This window comes from Podarcis erhardii (genome assembly GCF_964252035.2).
Source record: "Podarcis erhardii genome assembly, chromosome: 11".
NCBI lineage: Eukaryota > Metazoa > Chordata > Lepidosauria > Squamata > Lacertidae > Podarcis > Podarcis erhardii.
This window is the reverse complement of record NC_138501.1, coordinates 40,077,631-40,097,642: the sequence shown is the minus strand read 5'-3', so window position 1 is coordinate 40,097,642 and position 20,012 is coordinate 40,077,631. Positions and strand designations below refer to the sequence as shown.

The window sequence follows — 20,012 nt, the reverse complement described above, 5'->3', positions numbered from 1 at the left end:
CCCGCCCTCCTTCCCGCTTCTGCTGTCGAGGGAAAGCGCCCTTTTCGCACTCCGGCGTCCACCAGCTCCCGCGCCCCGCGCCTCCTCCGTGCGCTTTTGGCAAGCCCGAGCGCGCCGCCTTCGCTCCTTCGCAGCCGCGGGGAAAGGCCCTCCGGGCGCTTCCCGAGGCGGCTGGGCTGCACCCACTTGCCCCGTGGCCAATGGGGCGCCGGGCTGGGCGGAGCCGGGCCGAGCTGCCTCCCCGACTGGAGGAGCTCGAAGGAGCGAACTTGCAAACGGCGCTGCGAGCGAGGGAGTAATCCGCGAGCCAGGCGGCGGGAGCACATGGTGGCAGCAGCGGCGCAAGGACGCGCGGGCGCCGGGTCCGGGTAGCGAGTCTGTCCGTCTCTCTCGTCCCCGCGCTCCTCCTGCTCCTCGGTCCGGCTTGGCTGCCTGGGACGCCGGGCTCCCAGCTGCCCTCGGAAGGCGGCTGATGAATTCTCCCGAGAGAGAGACGCCCGGCGCCCCGGCTGCGCCTCTCTGCTCCCGGCACGCCGCTGCAAAGAAAAAGACGCGCAGCGGACGCTTAAGTCGCCACCGCTGCTAGCGGCAGACGGACTTTCCGAAGCCACGGAAGGGCTCTGGGTGGCGTCGAAGCTTTTCGAATCGGCGATCGGCTTTGAACTTGGCAAAGCGTTTGGAGGAGATACAGTTCGGATTATTATTATTTTTGTATATATATATATTGGAGAGGAGGGGATTCATTTCATGTTGACATATTGCATATGCATACGTAGGTGAAGACTTGCATCGGAGTGACAAGTGAGGTGGGCGGGGACTGGCCGAACTAGAAGAGAGGGATGGAAAGTCCCACTGAGGCAGAAGGCAAAGACCAGTTTGCAAGCTGAACTTTGAAAAGCGCGAGACCTGGCAAGAAAAGAAAGCCAGCCTAACAGACAACTGAGAAGGCTTTTATGCAAGAAAAGGCATCTTTTGCTGGCTAGCCAAATTGCACTCGGCTTCTAAGAGCTATTACTGGCCACCTTTTTTTCTAATCTCCCTACTTTATGAATTTCTCCGAAAAAGCCTGCCGCCTTTCCACCATCTGCTCTCCTAGCTCTGCCTTTGAAATGCAGGATTCTTCAGTTCTCTCCGATTTGGATTTCCATCCTCTTCCGGCTGAAATCTGGGACTCTTGACTTTTGCTGCCGTTTTGTTCTTCTTTGACCCAGTTGGCTCCTTGCGATTGTCCCAGCCTCACCATGTCTTTCAACCCCACCATGCTGCCTTCTGCCAACGGCTCCTCCAATGGGACCGGAGGGGCACCTGAGGGCAGCAAGCCCTTGACCATCCCTGCTGTCATGTTCATCTTTGGGGTGGTGGGGAACCTCATTGCCATTGTGGTGCTCTGCAAGTCCAGGAAGGAGCAGAAAGAGACCACCTTCTACACCTTGGTGTGCGGCTTGGCCGTCACGGACCTCCTGGGCACCTGCCTGGTGAGCCCGGTCACGATCGCCACATACCTGAAGAACGAGTGGCCGGGCGGCCAACCGCTTTGCGAATACAGCACCTTCATCCTCCTCTTCTTTGGACTGTCTGGACTGAGCATCATCTGCGCAATGTCCATTGAGAGGTACCTAGCCATCAACCATGCGTACTTCTACAGCCATTATGTGGATAAGAAGCTGGCAGCGCTCACGCTCTTTGCCATCTATGTTTCCAACGTCCTCTTCTGTGCCTTGCCGAGCATGGGCTTGGGCAGCACAAAGCTGCAGTACCCCCAGACTTGGTGCTTTATAGACTGGCGGACCAACGTCTCCACGCACGCCGCCTATTCTTACATGTATGCTGGCTTCAGTTCCTTCTTGATCATGGTCACCGTGGTTTCCAATGTCTTGGTGTGCATGGCCCTGATCCGCATGCACCGACAGTTCATGCGGCGCACCTCCCTGGGGACAGACAATACCGCCAGCCGATTGTCGGACTTCCGCCGGCGCAGGAGTTTCCGGCGCATGGCCGGCGCAGAGATCCAAATGGTCATCTTGCTCATTGCCACCTCCTTGGTTGTGCTGATCTGCTCCATTCCTCTTGTGGTGAGTAATGTTGGCTTAGCCTTTTCTATGTCGGTTTCATCATTGCAGCTACAGATTCCCCACAGCAGAAAAAGCCAAAGGCTGCTTCTGTGGGTGGAAAGGGAGGTTCCTAACGTCGATATTTTCATGCAGGTGATCTAAAATGTTCTCTCAAACCCCACCACCACCACCGCCATCCACAAGGGAAAAGAAGGAAGCGACTCTGTCCCTGCCTCCTTCTTTGACATTGCTTATTGCTAGGCGGGGTAGGAGAAGGCTGTGGCCATTTTCATAAAGAAACTAAGAAGCACCTTTGAACTTGCTCTTTGTGTCACATGTTAATGTTTTGTCACCTGCTCATGTGGGACAGGATGCAGAAGAGACATTAAATGCACATTGTGGGCCAGTCCAAATGTGAAATACACATTGCACTCAAAGTTAAGTGGTGGGTGTGTCTGTGGGTGTATGGTAGAAACTGATTGAAGCCCAGTTTCTGAAAAGTCCCTTTGTGCCCCATGAATTGCCAATAGCTCCCCAAATATAAAAGCAGCCCTGCACATGGAGTAGTTAAATAATACTTGAATTCTATACCAATGTGTTGCTTGAACTAAAGCTCATAGAAACATACATGCACACACACACACACACACACACACACATACTTCCTAACCTCAGACTTACCGAAACTACAAAGTTTGTGGCCAGCACGGGAAGTTGGATGAATTTCTACATGTTTATAGGGCTAGCGTGAAATTTGCAGAGACACTCACATGCCAGAGAATAAAATGACTGCTGAGGTGTTTTTTAAAATCCCCAACTGTTAGCGATACGTGTGTTGCAGAAATATTTCTAGATGGGGATTTCAGGATGAAACATTCATAGTCTGTGCCTTACAGTCTGCTGGTTTTAGCTGGTTCCAAAAAGAAGATCTCCCTTGGAGAAATGCAGAGATGTTATTGTTGCACAGACTGCTTCAGTAACAGTTGTGTGCTTGATGTCAGGAGGTAAACCTTCAACTTCTAGGGAAAAAAGCACACTCTTAAAGAAAGACCAGTGCCTGTCTTTCTTTCCCCATTGACTGGGGTGGGGAGGTGAAGGTGTGTGCCGGGGAGGGGGGGAACCAGTTGTGAGCTTAGCTGAGACTTGTACCAATAAAACAGAAACCAATGAAACATGGCAAACCACTTCTTTCTTGGCAAGGGTACATTAAACAAACAACTGACAGTGCATACTTGCTTATCGCCCCGCCCTTTCACCCCAGGAGCTAAGCCGTTGTTGTTAGGGGAGAAGTGTGGTGAATCCAGCTTGGTGCAATGGAGTTTATTGTAGGCGATAATCGTTCTGAAATAACTCCTTCTCGAGGGTGTAGCAAAACCAGGGAGGCTCATAATTAAGAGGGAAAGAGGACTGGGCTGAGCACAATCCTGAACTGTTCAGGTAAATGGTATACTTTTTCAAGTCAGGCCAGTTTTGCTACATAACTAGCATAATCCAGCTGTGGTCTGGGTTACTAGCACTTGACAAGCTGTCCGGCTGGTGTTTTCCGGTGTGTAACTGGACACCTTTGCATGTGGTGCTGTTTACAGGGACTGTACCAGAGGCTGCGTTGCACAGTCTTTTTCTTACACCGAAACCATCTCCATTTAAGGGGGGGGAAATGCAATCGACACATAGGAGAGGCATGCAGTCGGTGCTCTGCAAAGGTTGCCTCAGCAGAAGAGACACATGTGCGTTCTACCTTCGTGGGTGGAGATGGTCTCTGTGTAGGAAGAAGCATTCTTTTAAAACATGGAATGGATTGAGTCAAAAACATCGTGGGTCACGGGGTATTTCAAGTAGAATACGTTCACAAACAGAGGGAATCTGAGCCGACCGAGTTGTGTGCTTTTGGACAAAAAGCAAACTCTGAACAGTGAAAATAGACTTTGTTTACTGCCCAGGCACTAGCCTGTTTTTGTTTCAGCAGCAGATGGACTCCTTGGGCAATAGAATAACCCAAGCATTTTGACATTGTTGCAACGTGTATTAATAGGCCCTAATTGGAATGCCTGTTTCTCCACCTAAACATATTCTAAATGCCAGTGGCTAGTCCTAGAAGTTCAGCTATAGTGAGTGGGCCGTGCTGGTGCCTCCTACACATTTTGAGATGAGAGAATTCCGGACTGTACCATTTCAGACTGCATGCTGGGGACCGCTATAGTTTTGGATACAATCGCTCTACAAAAGCTCTGTTTCAACTAGTAAAACTAGTGTTCTTGTTTTGAAGATATTAAGAAATATCTATCTATCTATCATCTCTCTCTCTCTCTCTCTCTCTATCTATCTATCATCTATCATCTATCATCTATCATCTATCATCTATCTATCTATCATCTATCATCTATCATCTATCTATCTATCTATCTATTTATCTATCATCTATCTATCTATCTATCTATCTATCTATCTATCTATCTATCATCTATCTATCTCTATCATCTATCTATCTATCTCTATCATCTATCTATCTATCTCTTGGAAGATGTTGTTGATACCTGTTGTATCAAAAATTCAATAATCTGACCTGCAGCCTGATGTGCAACAGTTCAGAACTGTACCAGCTCTTAAGATGTATAGGCTTGTACTTTAACAGGCATCTGCCAGCTTGCCAGTTCTCCAGGGCAAGTGTCCTCTTGCAGACAACTGGTACCACACTGATGCCTACCTCTCAGGTCTCATTTCTACTGCATTTTTCAAGCAGGTAAGAGACAGCAGCAGAGAGTCCCACTGTTTCTTACCTCTCTCCATATCCCACACAAATCAAGAGAACAAGCCCTCTGTGCATGCCGTAGGATGCAAGGGAGGGTGTGGGTGAGTTCCACAAGTTAGTGGATAGCAAAACCCTGGCAGCCCAGTGGTGGGTCTACCAGGATACAGAGTATGGGGGGCAGGGGCAGGGAAGAGAGACACTTCGGGAAGCACTGAAGGTTAAGATGGTTTGCCACTGTGGGAACAGGCTGTTTGGCTAGATGGACCTTTGTTCTGATCCAGCAAAGCTATTTATATTCTTATTAAATCCATCTGAGATTCCAAAATGAAACAGGACATGTGACATGGTTGTCCAGATTGTCAATTGGAAACAGCAGTTGGATACAAAGATGGGATAATTGTGTAAGAGTCGGTGAGTTCTAAACATGGGTACATAAATTCTGCAGGGTTTGCTTCCCAGTAACTGTTTGGAGGTGCATACTTTCTTTTCTTTCTTTTTTAAGGAAAAGATGCACTGATTGAAAATGTTTGCATCTGATTTAGAGGGGACCTGAGTTTACTCCAGTGCTAGCTCTATCTATCTATCTATCTATCTATCTATCTATCTATCTATCTATCTATCTATCTATCATCTATCATCTATCTATCTATCTATCTATCTATCTATCTATCTATATCTATCTATCTATCTATCTATCTATCTATCTATCTATCTATCTATCTCTGTCTCTATCATCTATCTATCCATCCATCCATCCATCCATCTGTCTATCTATCTCTATCGTCTGTCTATGCTATTGGGATAAGAGAAAGTGACTTACCTAAGACCCCCCCCCCCCCGTGTGCTTAATGAATGAATATGGATTTGAAATTAAGTATTTCTGGTCCAAGCCCAACACTCATGCATGTTGAATGTATGTTGTGTTTGGGGAAAGTTGAGGCTGATTGTGGCATTGGTGATGCAACGGTTACTACATAGCTGTGAAGTTTGGTGAAATTATTTACTGTGTGAGGAGCGGTCCCACAGCGGAGGACAACTCTGCCCTCACAGGGCTGACACAGGCAGTCTAGCGCACAATGCTTGTAGCAAAAGAATAAAAAAAGTATGGGGAATAGATAACTAAACGAAAAACCACCAGACTAAGTTATGCCTTGCAATTTAAACTGGCTAATGAATATGAAAGTAGTTTAATGGTAAATGCATGTAATTAGTGGGAGAACCCCCCTACTGAACTTATTTCAGAAACTAGTGCCCTATATTTATTGAAGCAATGGAAGAGTCAGGTTACTTGGCTAAAATCTGAGAGAAAACTGGAAGAAATTAAGAACATAATAATAATAATAATAATAATAATAATAATAATAATAATAATAAACTTATTTATACCCCTCCTATCTGGCTGGGTTTCCCCAGCCACTTAAAAAGAGCACACAGACAAATAAAAGCATGTTGCTTCCACACATTTGAAATTGTTGTATATTCATGGTCAAACATTGAATGAAGGCCTTTAGCGTACCTTTAAAATGAAGAGGCAAGTAATAAACCCAATGAGGTGTATATTTAGCAAACAGCACATTCCCTGCTGAATGAGATCATATCATAATAGGGTTTATTACATGTGGGTTTTTTTGGAAACAGCAGCAACAATGTATTTGCATCATGTCCTCACTCTAGTAAGTTATGACAAGGAGTTTCTCGTGATTTATATCTTCGACCTGGTGCCTTCCAAACATTTAGGACTCCAACTCCCATCAGCCCCAGCCAGCAGAGCTCACTGATGGGAGTTGAAGTCCAACAACATCTGGAGGACCACAGGGTCCCCATAAGAGAGACCTGGCTTAAGAGCAACTCAGGAATTTGAACCCAGATCTGCCCAGTGAGAGACAGGCATTTTCTCCCACTAGGCTGAGGTATTAAGAATAACAGTATCTTGCATTTGAAGGAGCAGATCTGATCTTCTGTCGAGCCATTCTTGGTTTGACCAAAAGCAGCTTAGTGATTTACACTCTGTTAACAAGTGATTTCCCTCCACCAAAGTGACTGTTTATTGAAGTTTGGCTCAAAAGAAGCCCTGACTGTCAATTGGATTCTTGCACTGATTTTAGAGCAAGCAGTCTTTCCCTTTTTCACATCCTGCAACATGGGGCAGATTCGAACAACTTCTATCATCCCTGTGCACTTGGTGCTGATGGGAGCTGGGAATCTACCAACATCCCTGCTCTGTTCATCTATGATCACCTGGGGTTTCTGAACAAAGCTTCCCATGTTCCCTTTAGATTGGTTTCAGCTGGCAGCCCAGATTTTGGAAGTGCACGGAGGCTGCGTAAGACAAGTACCAAGTTCTTCTGGGCAAAGGTTACTTCGTAAATCCAGCCTCCCACTCAATATTAACTGGCTGGCTATATATAGCCGTGTATCAGAATGTGATAGAGGGACTTTTATGAGCACAGGTGAAGACTTGGTGGAAGGAGACTCCTTTGTTTGTTGTGGGAGGTAACTGCTATAAAAGGGCACTTTATGGTAAGCTTTGCTGGGTAAGGCGTATATAATGTTTGCCTTGAGTCAGGACTTGAAAAAAGAAAAACCACCCCTTCTCTTAAAGTATTGGATAAAAACTAAAGCCCGTGCTTGCACACAACACATTTAAACCACATCCCTCCCACCCCGTAACAGAATACTGGGAGATGTAGTTTACCCCTCACAGAACTATTATTCCCAGAATTCTTAACAAACTAAAATTCCCAGGATTCTTTGGAGAGGGAATGTGCTTTAAATGACTGGTATGTATGTAAGCTCAGTGTTCCAGGCTGGCTCACAATACTGTCTTTTCTTAGCGTTGCAAAACCTCAGAATCACACCGGGAGCTAAATATCTTATCTGGATATGGAAGCTTTCCACGTGGAGGGAGATTTTGACATGGAGACGTACTCTGTCACCCATTCTCATGTGCATTCTGAGGTGACACAGCCACGTGGAGGACTGTACAGCATGGGAGTCTTCATAGTTGAACTCTAAAAGCATGTTTGAGGCATAGAAGCCTTCCTGTTTTGAGCTCCGGAGGGAGACGGTTCCACTGTCAAACATTTCTTACTGTCAGAAAGTTCATCCTAGTGTTTAGTCGGAAGTGCCTTTCCTGCAACTTGAAGCCATTGGTTTGAGTCCTACCCTCCCGAGTGGGAGAAGACAAGCCCTTGAGATATTTGAAGATGGCCTTCATATCTCCCTCTCAGTCTCCTCTTTTCCAGGCTAAACCACCACTGGAATGTGTCCTCCAAAAGGTTGTCTAGAAGGCATTCTGGCCCCCGAGCTGGAAAAGGTTCCCCACCTCTGCTGGAAAGAATTTCAATGGAAGCAATTCCCATTGAGCTCAGCTGAACTTGCTTCTGAGTCAAACATGAGTTGGATTGCACTGTTTTGAGTTTGATTTCCACCAGCAGCCCTGCTAGTAAAGAGGTCGGGGTGGAGCTTCCCTTGGGAATGAAGTCATTTGTTGTCTCCTGCGACCAGGTTCCAAAATATGAGCACCTTTCACTGTGTGCAAAGAGTTACGACTGGCAGGTATCACTAGCACACAGCCCCTACAAATATCCAGCAATTAATGCAGCTTTGCGATAAAAAGGAAGGTTATTGAGTTAAGTGTCCTAGTTTGCTTAGTGACTGATTGGGTTGCTTTTTATTTAAAAAATCGGCATTAGTCAGGCATGCTGTGTCAACTTCGTACGAGTTTTAGGAACAGCTGGATACACACTAATATTTCCCTGCAGCGGTCTCTGCATCAGAACACTTTTATCCGAACAAGCTGTTCGTCTGAGAGTGGAATTTAGACCATGACTGCATTTCCCTGGAGTAGCTGTGTTAAAGCAAGAAGCAACTTCATTTGTGCAATTACAGGGAGGGCGGTGGGTGGGAAGACATTTGTGAATTCAGATAAGCTTATCTGGTTGTGTCTGGCACTTAGACTTGCATAGGAACTGCTTGGAAACAAAGGTTTTGGCATCTACCAGCAGGGCTGCCAGATGGCCATTTTTTGAGAGGGTTGTCCAGAACTTCGTCGGACAGCTGTTTCTAACCTGCTGCCCTTCTGATGTTGCTGGACTACAACTCTGGCTGTCTCTGGCCATTAGCCATGACCGCTGGGATTTGTGGATCAGCCACATCTAGTGAACATCTAGCTTGCTGCCAACTCATGCCTACTCTGTAGAAGTGGCACCACATCTCAGAACTGCCTATTTGTAAGATGTACAGTTAACTAAAAAGGTGAAGGGACCCCTGACCATTAGGTCCACTCGTGACTGACTCTGGGGTTGTGGCGCTCATCTCGCTTTATTGGCTGAGGGAGCCGGCGTACAGCTTCCGGGTCATGTGGGCAGCATGACTAAGCCGCTTCTGGCGAACCACAGCAGCGCACGGAAATGCCATTTACCTTCCCGCCAGAACGGTACCTATTTATCTACTTGCACTCTGACATGCTTTTGAACTGCTAGGTTGGCAGGAGCAGGGAACGAACAATGGGACTCACCCCATCACGGGGATTCGAACCGCCAACCTTCTGATCGGCAAGTCCTAGGCTCTGTGGTTTAACCCACAGCGCCACCCGTGTCCCTCATACATTTAACTAGGGCTGAGCAATACCTGGTTTTCAACATTGTGATATATAACCAGCTGAACATCGCAATGTACCAATATATCACAGTGTCTGAAATAAGGATGCAGCTATGTAGAGGCATCGGCAGGCTCCGCAGTTTTCCCCACTTTGTGATTTTTGCCAGTGATTCACTGCCCCCAGAAGGAGACAGGGGGGGAGCTGAGCCGGCAGAGTTAATGGGGGCTGCAGGAATTGAGAGATGCACTGGCTGGTTTCACAGTTTTTCCCACATTATGATTTCTGCATAGCCCCCACACATCATGATTCACAATATATTGCCAGGTCAAAAATAATGGAATCGATATCACAATATGGACTTCAAACTTGGGTTTTAGATGATATATTTACATATCCCCCAGCCCTACAGGTAACATATTTTATGTGGGTGAAATGGATGCCTTCAACTATGTGTGCAACAGGTAGATTCACTAGAGTATGTGGGATACATTTATCAATGCCTGTCCTAGAATGTAGCCATGCATTTGTTACCATAGAACACACAGCGAAGCTTCTAGGTTCCCTTGGGGGCAGGGGTGGCTGTTGGTCTGGCTGGGTGTGTGTGTTTTTTTTTGGGGGGGGGTGTTGCTCTCCAAATGGTTCTTAATTTTATCTTGAAGTTTCTTTAGCTCAGGGGTGGCTAACCTGTAGCCCTCTGCTTGTTGCTGCACTACAGCATCCAACAGCAGAGGTAGCTTACTTGGTAGAACATGAGACTCTTAATCTCGGGGTCATGGGTTCGAGTCCTGGGTTGGGCAAAAGATTCCTGCATTGCAGGGCATTGCACTTGATGACCCTTTGGGTCCCTTCCAACTCTACAATTCTCTAATTCTATCCCATGCTGGCTGGGGCTGATGGAATCCATCAGCACGTGAACGACAACAGTTTGGCGACCCTTGCTTTAGATATTTGTTACCAAATAATAAAATATACTTCTTCTTTATTTAGAGGTGAATGTACAAAGCTGTATACAGGGGCCCTCTAGCCCAGTATTGCCCTACTGTGACTGGTGATGGCCCTCTAGGGTCCAGGTTCTCTAGGGCCCTGCCTACTACTGCTAATTTTTAAAAAATTAAACCGTAGATGTTTGGGTTTGAACCTGAGGAAAAGCTGTGGTCATTGGCTTGTCACCTGTGGTGAGCGAGATTTGCTCTAGGGGATCCAGGCTGTTTGTTTTCCTCTCACACCACAAATGAATAACATAGGCATGTGCAGGCAGGCAGGCTCAGTCAATATTTTTGTGGGCTTTATTTGCAAGACTGCAGTACGTTAAAGCATATGCAAAAAAAAGAGCAGCGAATATGCAGTGACTTCACCCCTATACAACCTATAACCAGGATACTCAGAATTCAGCCTTAACAGAAAATTGTTGCAGGCTCCCAAAAGATGCCAAGATGCATCCTTTGGTGAGTCACCAAGGAAAGAGAGATCCAGAGTACCTTAAAGGTATTTTGGAGGAAAGGGAATAAGCCTGGTTGATTACCATTTCCTATGGGATGGTGATTTTCTTCTTCTCCCTTAGCAGTATGAAACTGGACAGCCAACACACTGCGGTTGGATTTGGCACCTGAGTTTCAAATCTGCATTCTCTTGAGGACTTCTGGCATAGCTTGCCTCAGTTTCTCACTCTGTAAAATGGTAAATGCAAGGTAGCACAGATGAGGAAATATGGTTCACCTCGGCCTGCCTTGTATTTAAACACTTGCCTAGTGCAACAAGGCATTGAATGGAAGCGAGTGAGGGGGCTGGGGGTCCGTCCTCTGTGCCCTGTGTAGAAATAATGTGTCCTGCCAGAGAGGGAAGCCCCTCCTCCATTTTGGAAGAACATAGGAAACTGCCTTATCAGTTTATCAGAATCAGACCATTGGGTCTATCTAGCTCAGTATTGTCTACACTGATTGGCAGCAGCTCTCCTGAGTGTCAGGCAGGGGTTTATCCCAGGCCTACCTGGAGAGGCCAGGAATTGAACCTGGGACCTTCTACATGCAAGGAAGTTGCTCTGCCACTGAGCCATGGCCCTTCCCTAAGCAGGACAGAGCTTCTTATTCCTCCTGGTAGGTTGCTTTTTTTCTTTTTTGTAGGCTAGTAACTTTTGTGGGCTTATTTACAAGGCTGCCTTAAGCCATCAGCTTTCAGACTTTCTTCTTTCAGGAAACACTTTCCACATCCATTTGTCTGCTAAGGATTTCTTCTGCATCTGCTCTGTATTGCAATAGGTACTTGCAAATATTTGAAAGCTCACATTCTGCACTACGTTGGCCAGCCCTGTTGGTTTGAAAGTGCACACCCAGATCTCACCTGAGACACCCTTAAATTTACTGCAAAGATCAGCAGTGGTGGGCAGCCCCTGATCTTCTACAATGGCCGATCTTCTCACTGTAATAAATAGAGAGGTCCCTGAACAGCTCCTAAATAATTAGGGGCAGCGTGTTAGTCTCTGGCAGCAAAACCAACAAAATGTCTTGGGGCACCCTAAAAACGAATACATTTTAGTACGGCATAAACTTTTGTGGACTAGAGCATCTGATGAAATAGAAGGCTGGTCCACAAAAGCTCATGCCAAGTGTTTAAGGTTAAGTTTCCACAAGACTTTTTGTTGTTTTAACTCCTATGCAGGTAAGTGGTGAGCTCCTCATTGGGTGCAAATCTGATGCCTGTGACTTTAATTTTCACAATCTAATTTTGTTTGGCTTTTGCTGCACTTTCTTGCTTTATATTAAACCAGCTTTCACTTTGGGCTACAGCCCTCCAAAGCAGAAAGCAAATTCTAAAGGCACGATTGGAAGCATAGTCTCTCTGCCACCTAGTGGTTTGAACTGAATGCGTCCAGTTGAATTCAACCAGCAACACCTTCAGGTCAAAGAAACTACGCTCCAGTAGAGCTGAGGTGCTTCTTGGTGGGGGCTTATTCTGCAAACAGGTCGTTGAGAATTTGCAAATGCAATACTGCCACAGATTTGCCGGTTAAATGGGGTGAAATTTGGGCTAGTATTTTGATGCCAACAATGCTGTGTGGATGCTGAGGAAAAAAACAAAAAAACCAACCCCACTTTGCATACGCAAAGAGCACCAATCCCACAATGAAACATTTGTCTGGAAGCATCCTTGGTTCCATAGAATGAGAAGCAGAGGGAGTGAAATCCTCGGGCATAAGATGTGAGCCTGCTACTTTCTTAGGAAGCTGCCTTAGACCAGCTAGCCCAGTGCTGTCTACACTGATTGCCAGCAGTTCTACAGAGTTTAAAACAGGGAAATACCAGGGACTGAGCCTGGGACCTTTTTTTAGGCAAAGCAGATGCCCAGCCATGGAGCCACATCCCTTCAGGTGGATGTTTAAGAAAAGTTTATGATAGTGGGGAATGGCTGCTTTTATCTACAAGGTTATGTACAATATGTGATCTCCATATCGCCAAAAGTTCGATATAATAGCCTTTTGTGGCATTGCAGGAAGTGTAAGATAATTTACAGTGCAATAAACAAAGGCTGTTATTAAGTACTATTATTAATCAGCTATTACTCATTATTAGAAGAAAGGGCTAACTATTTTCTTTCATTACTTATTGCAGTCAGATACTAGAATCTGCTCTCAACCACCACCACCAAAATGTCCTTAACTCTCTGTCCCTTTTATTAATTTTTGTACCCACCCGTTAGTCAACCGAAACTTTAGGTTATTAATCTGACAAATGGAAGTTTGCAGCTCTGCCTAATACCATGTAGCATTTATAAAGCATTTCTTGAGTGTTGAAAGCTTCAACTTTTCTGCAAATCCCGCCTGTACGGTAGGGCAGTATTCTTACCCCCACATTGCAGATTGGGGTGGGTGAGGAGCTGAGAGTGACTTTGTCTCTATAGCAAGAGGTGAGATTTGAACTGCAGACTTCATGATTTTGCAGCTCAGTTTCTTAGCTGCTATGCTCTAGCAGCTCACTCCTAAATGAAAAGTGCAATCGTGTAGGTCACAGGGGTGCCCAAACTTTTTTCAAAGAGAGCCAGATTTGATGAAGTGAACATGCATGAGGGCCAACCAAAGTTCTTCAGCTTTTTTTAGGATTGAAATTGTTCAGCTTTTTTAAGGGTTTCCCCTCCAGGGCATATACTGCCACAGGGGCTGGATTAAATCGACCGGCGGGCCGGATTTGGCCCCTGAAATGGACTTTGGACATGTGGCCCAAGCCCAAAGTTCAGCACTTTCAGGTCTTGTTGACTTGAATAAAAGCTTTCAGCACATGCATAATTACCGTATTTTTTGCTCTATAAGACTCACTTTTTCCCTCCTAAAAAGTAAGGGGAAATATGTGTGCGTCTTATGGAGCGAATGCAGGCTGCGCAGCTATCCCAGAAGCCAGAACAGCAAGAGGGATCGCTGCGCAGCGATCCCTCTTGTTGTTCTGGCTTCTGAGATTCAGAATATTTTTTTTCTTGTTTTCCTCCTCCAAAAACTCGGTGCGTCTTGTGGTCTGGTGTGTCTTATAGAGCGAAAAATATGGCACTTCACAGTTAAAGCCAAGCAGGACTTTACAAAGTGATTAACTTTGGCTGGTTCATGCCCTTAGGGAGATATTCAACAAAAAGGTTGTGCTTGCATATGGATTAGCACAGGCACAATGGGATATTCCCCCTTTCCTCCCCACCTTTGGGGTATCCCCCAGATCTGCTCCAAAGGGTTGGGGAAACCCCAGAACAGATTGGGGGGGCACCCAGAGGGAGAACATCACATTGCACAAGGATAAATCCTTGCACTGACAAAACATTTTGCTTAGCTCTGTGTGAAGTACAGCCCATAGTCTTTAAGACCTATGAACACCTTTTAAGTATCTGGCCATCATCCTATGCCATTGTTGTTCAACTTTAAACTATCTGTCCAATTGCAGCCAGGATTTGTGAAAAACATTATAAATAGGACATGGGAAGATGTCAGCTGCATAATTTGATGCAGTTCATCATTTTAAGTGTTGTGCATTTCTTTCTTTTTTATTAAAAGAAAAGGTTCATTCCAGGCAAGCTATCGTTAAAGCAGAATATCCTCCGACAAGCTTCTACAGGCAAAATTTGGAGGGTATATACCTATAAAAATCCTGGAATACTCAAGCCTTGGAAGATACTAGCAAAAGTTACTTCTAACCTCAAAGAGCATACAGTTCCAGGCTTGTCCCTGAAAGAGAATTTGCCTGCGAGGTGGAAGTTTGGGTCCAATTTTTTTTTTTGTTTTTGGAAACATATATTTATGAGGAGGCTGGCTGGATTAGGGTGATTGGCTGGATCTCCCGAAATGACTCAAGGCCACATTCTGCAGCTCTTACGCACCCAGAACAGTTAATAGCAGAGTTGGTTGTAGAAGGGAGAGAAAAAGAAGGCGGCTGAAATAACAAAAACAAAACTGGGAAGAGGCTTAATTGTGAGCTCTAAATTAGGGAAGAGAGACGAAACGCCAGGGAGTGCAGAGAGCAGGCACATCAGCAATAATTCACAAAATATTTGATATAAGAATTTTAAGGTCTCAAATATAGAATAAATGCACACATATCTAAATATATGAACCATGTGTCTGAAATAGTAATGGAGAGCAATCCTGAAGCCATTTTGACTCTCCAAATGACCTCAAATATTCCTCTGCAGTAAGGGAGGCAAAAGAGGGAAAGCCTTCCGATTGTCTTTTTGCTTGCAAATCCTGTCTTAAGGGTGTATTTTTGTATGAATAGGGCGAGCCTGTGACCTGGATTCAGGAACTAAAGTATTAACTATCACAAAAGAATGGCCAGGCTGCCTAGGTAATGCAATCAGTGACCATTATCAGGTATCCTGGCAGGCAGGATTTCTGCTGTAGACCGCCTCCTTCTGTGATGTATGTATGATGTTTTAGGGGGGTGGTCTTGGGCTACAGGGTGGGCAATTTCAAAAGTCTATATAAGGGCTTGCACACCATTGTTCAGGATTCTCCTCCCTCCTGCGTGCGATAAGTGGGGACCCTGTTGCAACATAAAGATCAGGCTTACTAGCCGCTTTGCTTCTCAATATACTCTGGTTGGCCTCTTACTTTCTCCTACTGATAGGGAACCCATTTAAAGACTCTGTACAGTGGTACTTCAGGTTAAAAACTTAATTCGTTTTGGAGGTCGGTTCTTAACCTGAAACTGTTCTTAACCTGAGGTACCACTTTAGCTAATGGGGCCTCCCGCTGCCGCCACACGATTTCTGTTCTCATCCGGAAGCAAAGTTCTTAACCCGAGGTACTATTTCTGTGTTAGCGGAGTCTGTAACCTGAAGCGTCTGTAACCTGAGGTACCACTGTACAGGCTCCAGAATACCCCATAAGGGAAAGGGAGAAGTTTTTCTTATAACATGTTTCATTGGCCTGCTTATATGCCGGTATTTTAGATGGCACGGAAGGCGGGGTACAAAGGTCTTTTTATCTCTGCACTGGAAATCTCTCCCCCCCCCCCCCGGTTCTGAAAACAGCTCTCTTTTGACATGACACAAACTTTCGCTCTACCCATCACCCTGCTGCTGTAACATGCGGTTGCTAAGCCAGCTGTTAGCTTTGAAATGTCAGCTTGGCTGTCGCTCATCAACTTTATATTTCTCTCCCTCCTTCCCCACAATCTCTCTTCAGGTGCGTGTCTTTGTGAACCAGTTGTACCAACCGCCTTTGGTGAAGGACATTCAGCAAAACCCCGACTTGCAGGCCATCCGCATCGCATCGGTCAACCCCATTCTGGACCCCTGGGTGTACATCCTGCTTCGCAAGACGGTGCTGAGCAAAGCCATCGAGAAGGTCAAGTGCCTTTTCTGTCGTATCGGCGGAGGCCACCGCCAGCACTCGGGAAGCAACTTCAACTGTGCGGACGGCCGCCGGGCTTCCTCTGCCACGGCCACCCATTCGCCCTCCTTCATTTCCCGGGAGCTGAGGGAGGTCAGCAGCACCTCGCAGACGCTTCTGTACCCACTGGAGCCGAGCGAGGGGGCCGCTGGGGACCGGATGCTGTTGCCAGGGGCCAGCAGCCGCCCGGCCCAGTCAGACACTACGTCCATAAGGACACTGAGGAGCTCAAACACCTCGGAGTCGTCCCAGGGCCACGAGTCGGAGACGGTCTTTTTGGTGAACGAACTCAGGCCCGGCGCTGCTCAAAAAGGCAGCTCTCTTCAGGTCACCTTCCCCAGCGAGACGCTGAACTTGTCAGAGAAGTGTATATAAAGGAACGGAGGACGTTTGTGAGGTGCAGAAGGTCCTTTGGAAGAGGACCGGAGAGGAACTCATACAGTGGACATATCAAATGTCCGGCCTTTGCCATCTGGTCTGCTCTGCCCATTGTGGTTAAGGCACACCAGAGGCCGAACAAGGCCGCCTTGCTGATCTAATGGGACTGTGTAGCCGTTTAGGGCAAGGTGAGCTGTAAATGGGCATCTAGTAAGAGAGCTCATTTGAGTACGAAATGGCAATGGGGTGGAATTAAACATCCTGGCTGCAAAAGATGGTACGCCATCTTTCCTGAAAAGCTGGGCGGTGGAGCTGTAACTTTGACCGGATGTGCATTTGAGTGCGTTAAGCACAGTTCTTGCAGGTGACTAAGGATCACCCCACAAACACATCAGACTCTGCCGATGTAACAGGTGAATGTATGGCGGTGGCAGGTGTGCAGGCTGCTGCTTGTTGCCTTTCCTTGCCCTGTGACACAGGACTGTTTTGTAGAAGATCCAGGGTTTGAAAAGAGTTGCTGATTTTTCCCACCCAGACATGACCGAAGCATACTTATCCCCTATTCCTCTCCCCTCCCTTATTGCTTAATAAGGTTTTGAGAGAACTAATTCAGACAGTTGCTGTTAACTGTGTAAACTGCTCCAGTCAATGGTGAAATTGATGATCTCTCCTGTGGCGTGAAAAAAAAATGTGAATTTCTCTGGCTGTGTATAGCGTGACTGAATGTATTTAAAAAATGCTGTATTCTTCTCTGTGAGAAGGTTTGTTATTAATACAAAGTATATAAAAAGAAATATTGCCAGCCCTCTCTTCCTCCTTATGCCTGCTGATAGATAGTTTTACGTTAAATTTATTTTTCAGATATGCAAACTCAGCAGGCCATAACAGAGCGAATTCCTAAGGCAGGAGTGGAGGGATTCGGAATCAAATGAGGAAAATGTTATGAAACCACTGGGGGAAATAAAGGAAAAGGCTTTTATGTTTTTAAAAAATGTTCCTTGTATTGTATGTTTGTGTGTGTGTACTAAAAAAGAAAGCGAGCAAGAAAGCAGAGTTTATGTGTTGTGAATGTCTTCTCAAAATGCAGCGGCTTCAATGTAGGCCAACAATCCAGTCCCCTAAACATTTTATCCGAACTTTCGGCACAATCCTACTCAGGTTTACTCAGAAGTAAGTCCCGCTGTGTTCAGCGGAGCTTAGTCTCAGGCAAACAGGAAGAAGCTTTTGCAGCCTTAATTATGATAGTGGGAATTCTTGCAATCTGGAAAACGTTTCCCGGATCATGGCTCAAAACATCCATCTCTGGCCCGTGCCCGTTTTGCTCAACTTCAAACTTCTTTCCTCAGAAGCAACTTCTGAGTGGAGCCCAAGCAAATATGTTTAGGGTTGTAATCCTAGGACCAGCTAGTGAAGCTAGCTGCTCCAATGCCAGAGGTTGCAGGGCTGTCAGTGGTCTAACAAGCATTGTACAGTGGCAAGTATTGTGGCAAGTGCTGCTTCCACTTGGGATATGTATATGCAGCTGCTGCTGTGTGTGTGCTTGTGGCAGCTTAGAAAAAAAAAAGGCCACTGTCATTTATATTTTTGGGCTGCAGGTATTTGGGGGCAGTAGATCCTACCATGAAAGTTCATACAGCCGTGCCATGAACACATCATCAGTTAGAGGTGACCAAGTGCATGAAGAAATGCATAGCCTTGAAAAAAGCTGCTAAAATATTTTGACTTGTTAAATGTTTTATCATTGTACAGTGCCCTTGGCTTACAGGAGTGTACTATTGCCAGTTGCCTGCACAGAATACTTTTTCGATTGTCAATAGATGGCCCCTTCCACTTCTACCGTTCTAGTTACCATTGCTTTCTGTATTAAGGGTTGGGCCACTGTACGAGATGTGGAAAAGCAAGGAAACACAGGACCGGGTGCCGTATTGTGTCCATGTGCATGTTTTAGGATTGAACCTAGAGATGATCAGTATTCCACCATGGGCAGCCTGGTGTGGGGGCTGCATGCCAGAGGTGGGTAGGGTTGGGGGCAAAAATAGACGGAGCAACAGATGCAAGTCTTACCTTTGGTGTACAGTAGTTTTATATTCTACCCATGGGAAAGTGAGAGGCTTCTGATACCCACACACATTTATCCATCTGGCAGACAGGCAGGCATGCATGCAAACAAGCAAGCAAGAGGCATCGTCCTAATTCAAGGGTGTGTTGCTGACAAGCGAAGGGACTTGAGGAGGATATGAAACAGGACTAGTGAGAAGTGTGGCCTGAGGAGTCCTGAGGACCAGACAAGGGAGGCTTGCAGGCCTGTGGTTCTCCATCCCTGCTCAGGTGTGGGTCTAAAGCAGTCTTTCCCAAACTTGGGTCTCCAGCTGTTTTTGGACTACAACTCCCACCATCCCTAGACAACAGGACCATGGGTCAGGGATGATGGGAATTATAGCCCCCAAACAGCTGGAGACCCAGGTTTGGGAAACGTTGGTCTAAAGGCACATGAGGCCACTACCTTGCAGAAGCTAAGCAGGTCTAGGTCTCCGTTTGGTTGGTGTCTGGGTGGGTGAGTGCCTGGGAATCACAGTCTACTGCCTTGGGTTCCATGATTGAAGAAGAATGTAAGAAAAGAAGTTTCAGCTCATCTGACGTTAGACTGCTCAGTTTGGCCTTATACACTCTACTTGTTATATGGGAGAAAGTAAGTTTGCACTAACACATGGGGAAAAGTTTGAGTGCCTCACATTTAAAAACCAATACACTGATTTTTGGACCTCAACAACAAAAAAAGGGGGAGACACGAAGTAATGACCAGTAAAATACTAGGGGGACTATTAGCCTTAAGATTTCACTTCACTAGAAATAACAGGTAAAGCTAGAGGGGATTTTATGTCTGTGTGCCATGTTCAAAGGGTTACACTTTGCCTCCTGGTGTTATCCTGTACAGCTATTTGGGAGGCCTGGTTTTCGTCAAGGAAAATATTAAGCATGTTATGTTGCTCAACATGTTTTCACGTGCATTGCTTTCTGTTGGAATTAGAATTCTGAGCCTGAATGTCAGCGATATGTTTTACAAAACTGTTTGTACTGGCACAAAATCTCTTCTGGCAATCACCATTAAATGCAGGCATGCCACTGGAGTACAGAAGTCTGTGTCTGTCTACTCAAGCCTTTTATTATCTCGCCTTTTATAACACAAACACCACATTCAACAAGTATAAATGCACACATCTAAGTCAGGTGGGTGACTTGTGACCCTCCAGACTACAACTCCCATCACCCCTGATCACTGGCCACACTTGGCTGGCTGGTGGGGTGAGAGGAGGGCTGATGGGAGTTGGAGTCTTTGAAACTACTGAAGGCACACAGGTTCCCCATCCCTGC

General features: G+C 46.1%; 1 protein-coding gene across 1 annotated transcript; it reads left to right on the top strand.

Annotated features, from left to right (window-relative positions):
- Nucleotides 1-308: 308 nt before the first annotated feature.
- Nucleotides 309-19,776, top strand: PTGER4 (prostaglandin E receptor 4). Its single transcript, XM_081881563.1, has 2 exons — nt 309-2,072; nt 16,056-19,776. The coding sequence occupies exons 1-2, from the start codon at nt 1,242-1,244 to the stop codon at nt 16,635-16,637; spliced, it is 1,413 nt and encodes a 470-aa protein (XP_081737689.1). The 5' UTR covers nt 309-1,241; the 3' UTR covers nt 16,638-19,776.
- Nucleotides 19,777-20,012: the final 236 nt, after the last annotated feature.

Excerpts from the sequence above, each read along its gene's own strand:
- PTGER4 (XM_081881563.1), top strand. The coding sequence starts at position 1,242 with ATGTCTTTCAACCCCACCATGCTGCCTTCTGCCAACGGCTCCTCCAAT. Across the intron at positions 2,073-16,055 it reads TCTGCTCCATTCCTCTTGTG|GTGCGTGTCTTTGTGAACCA; the intron begins GTGAGTAATGTT and ends ATCTCTCTTCAG.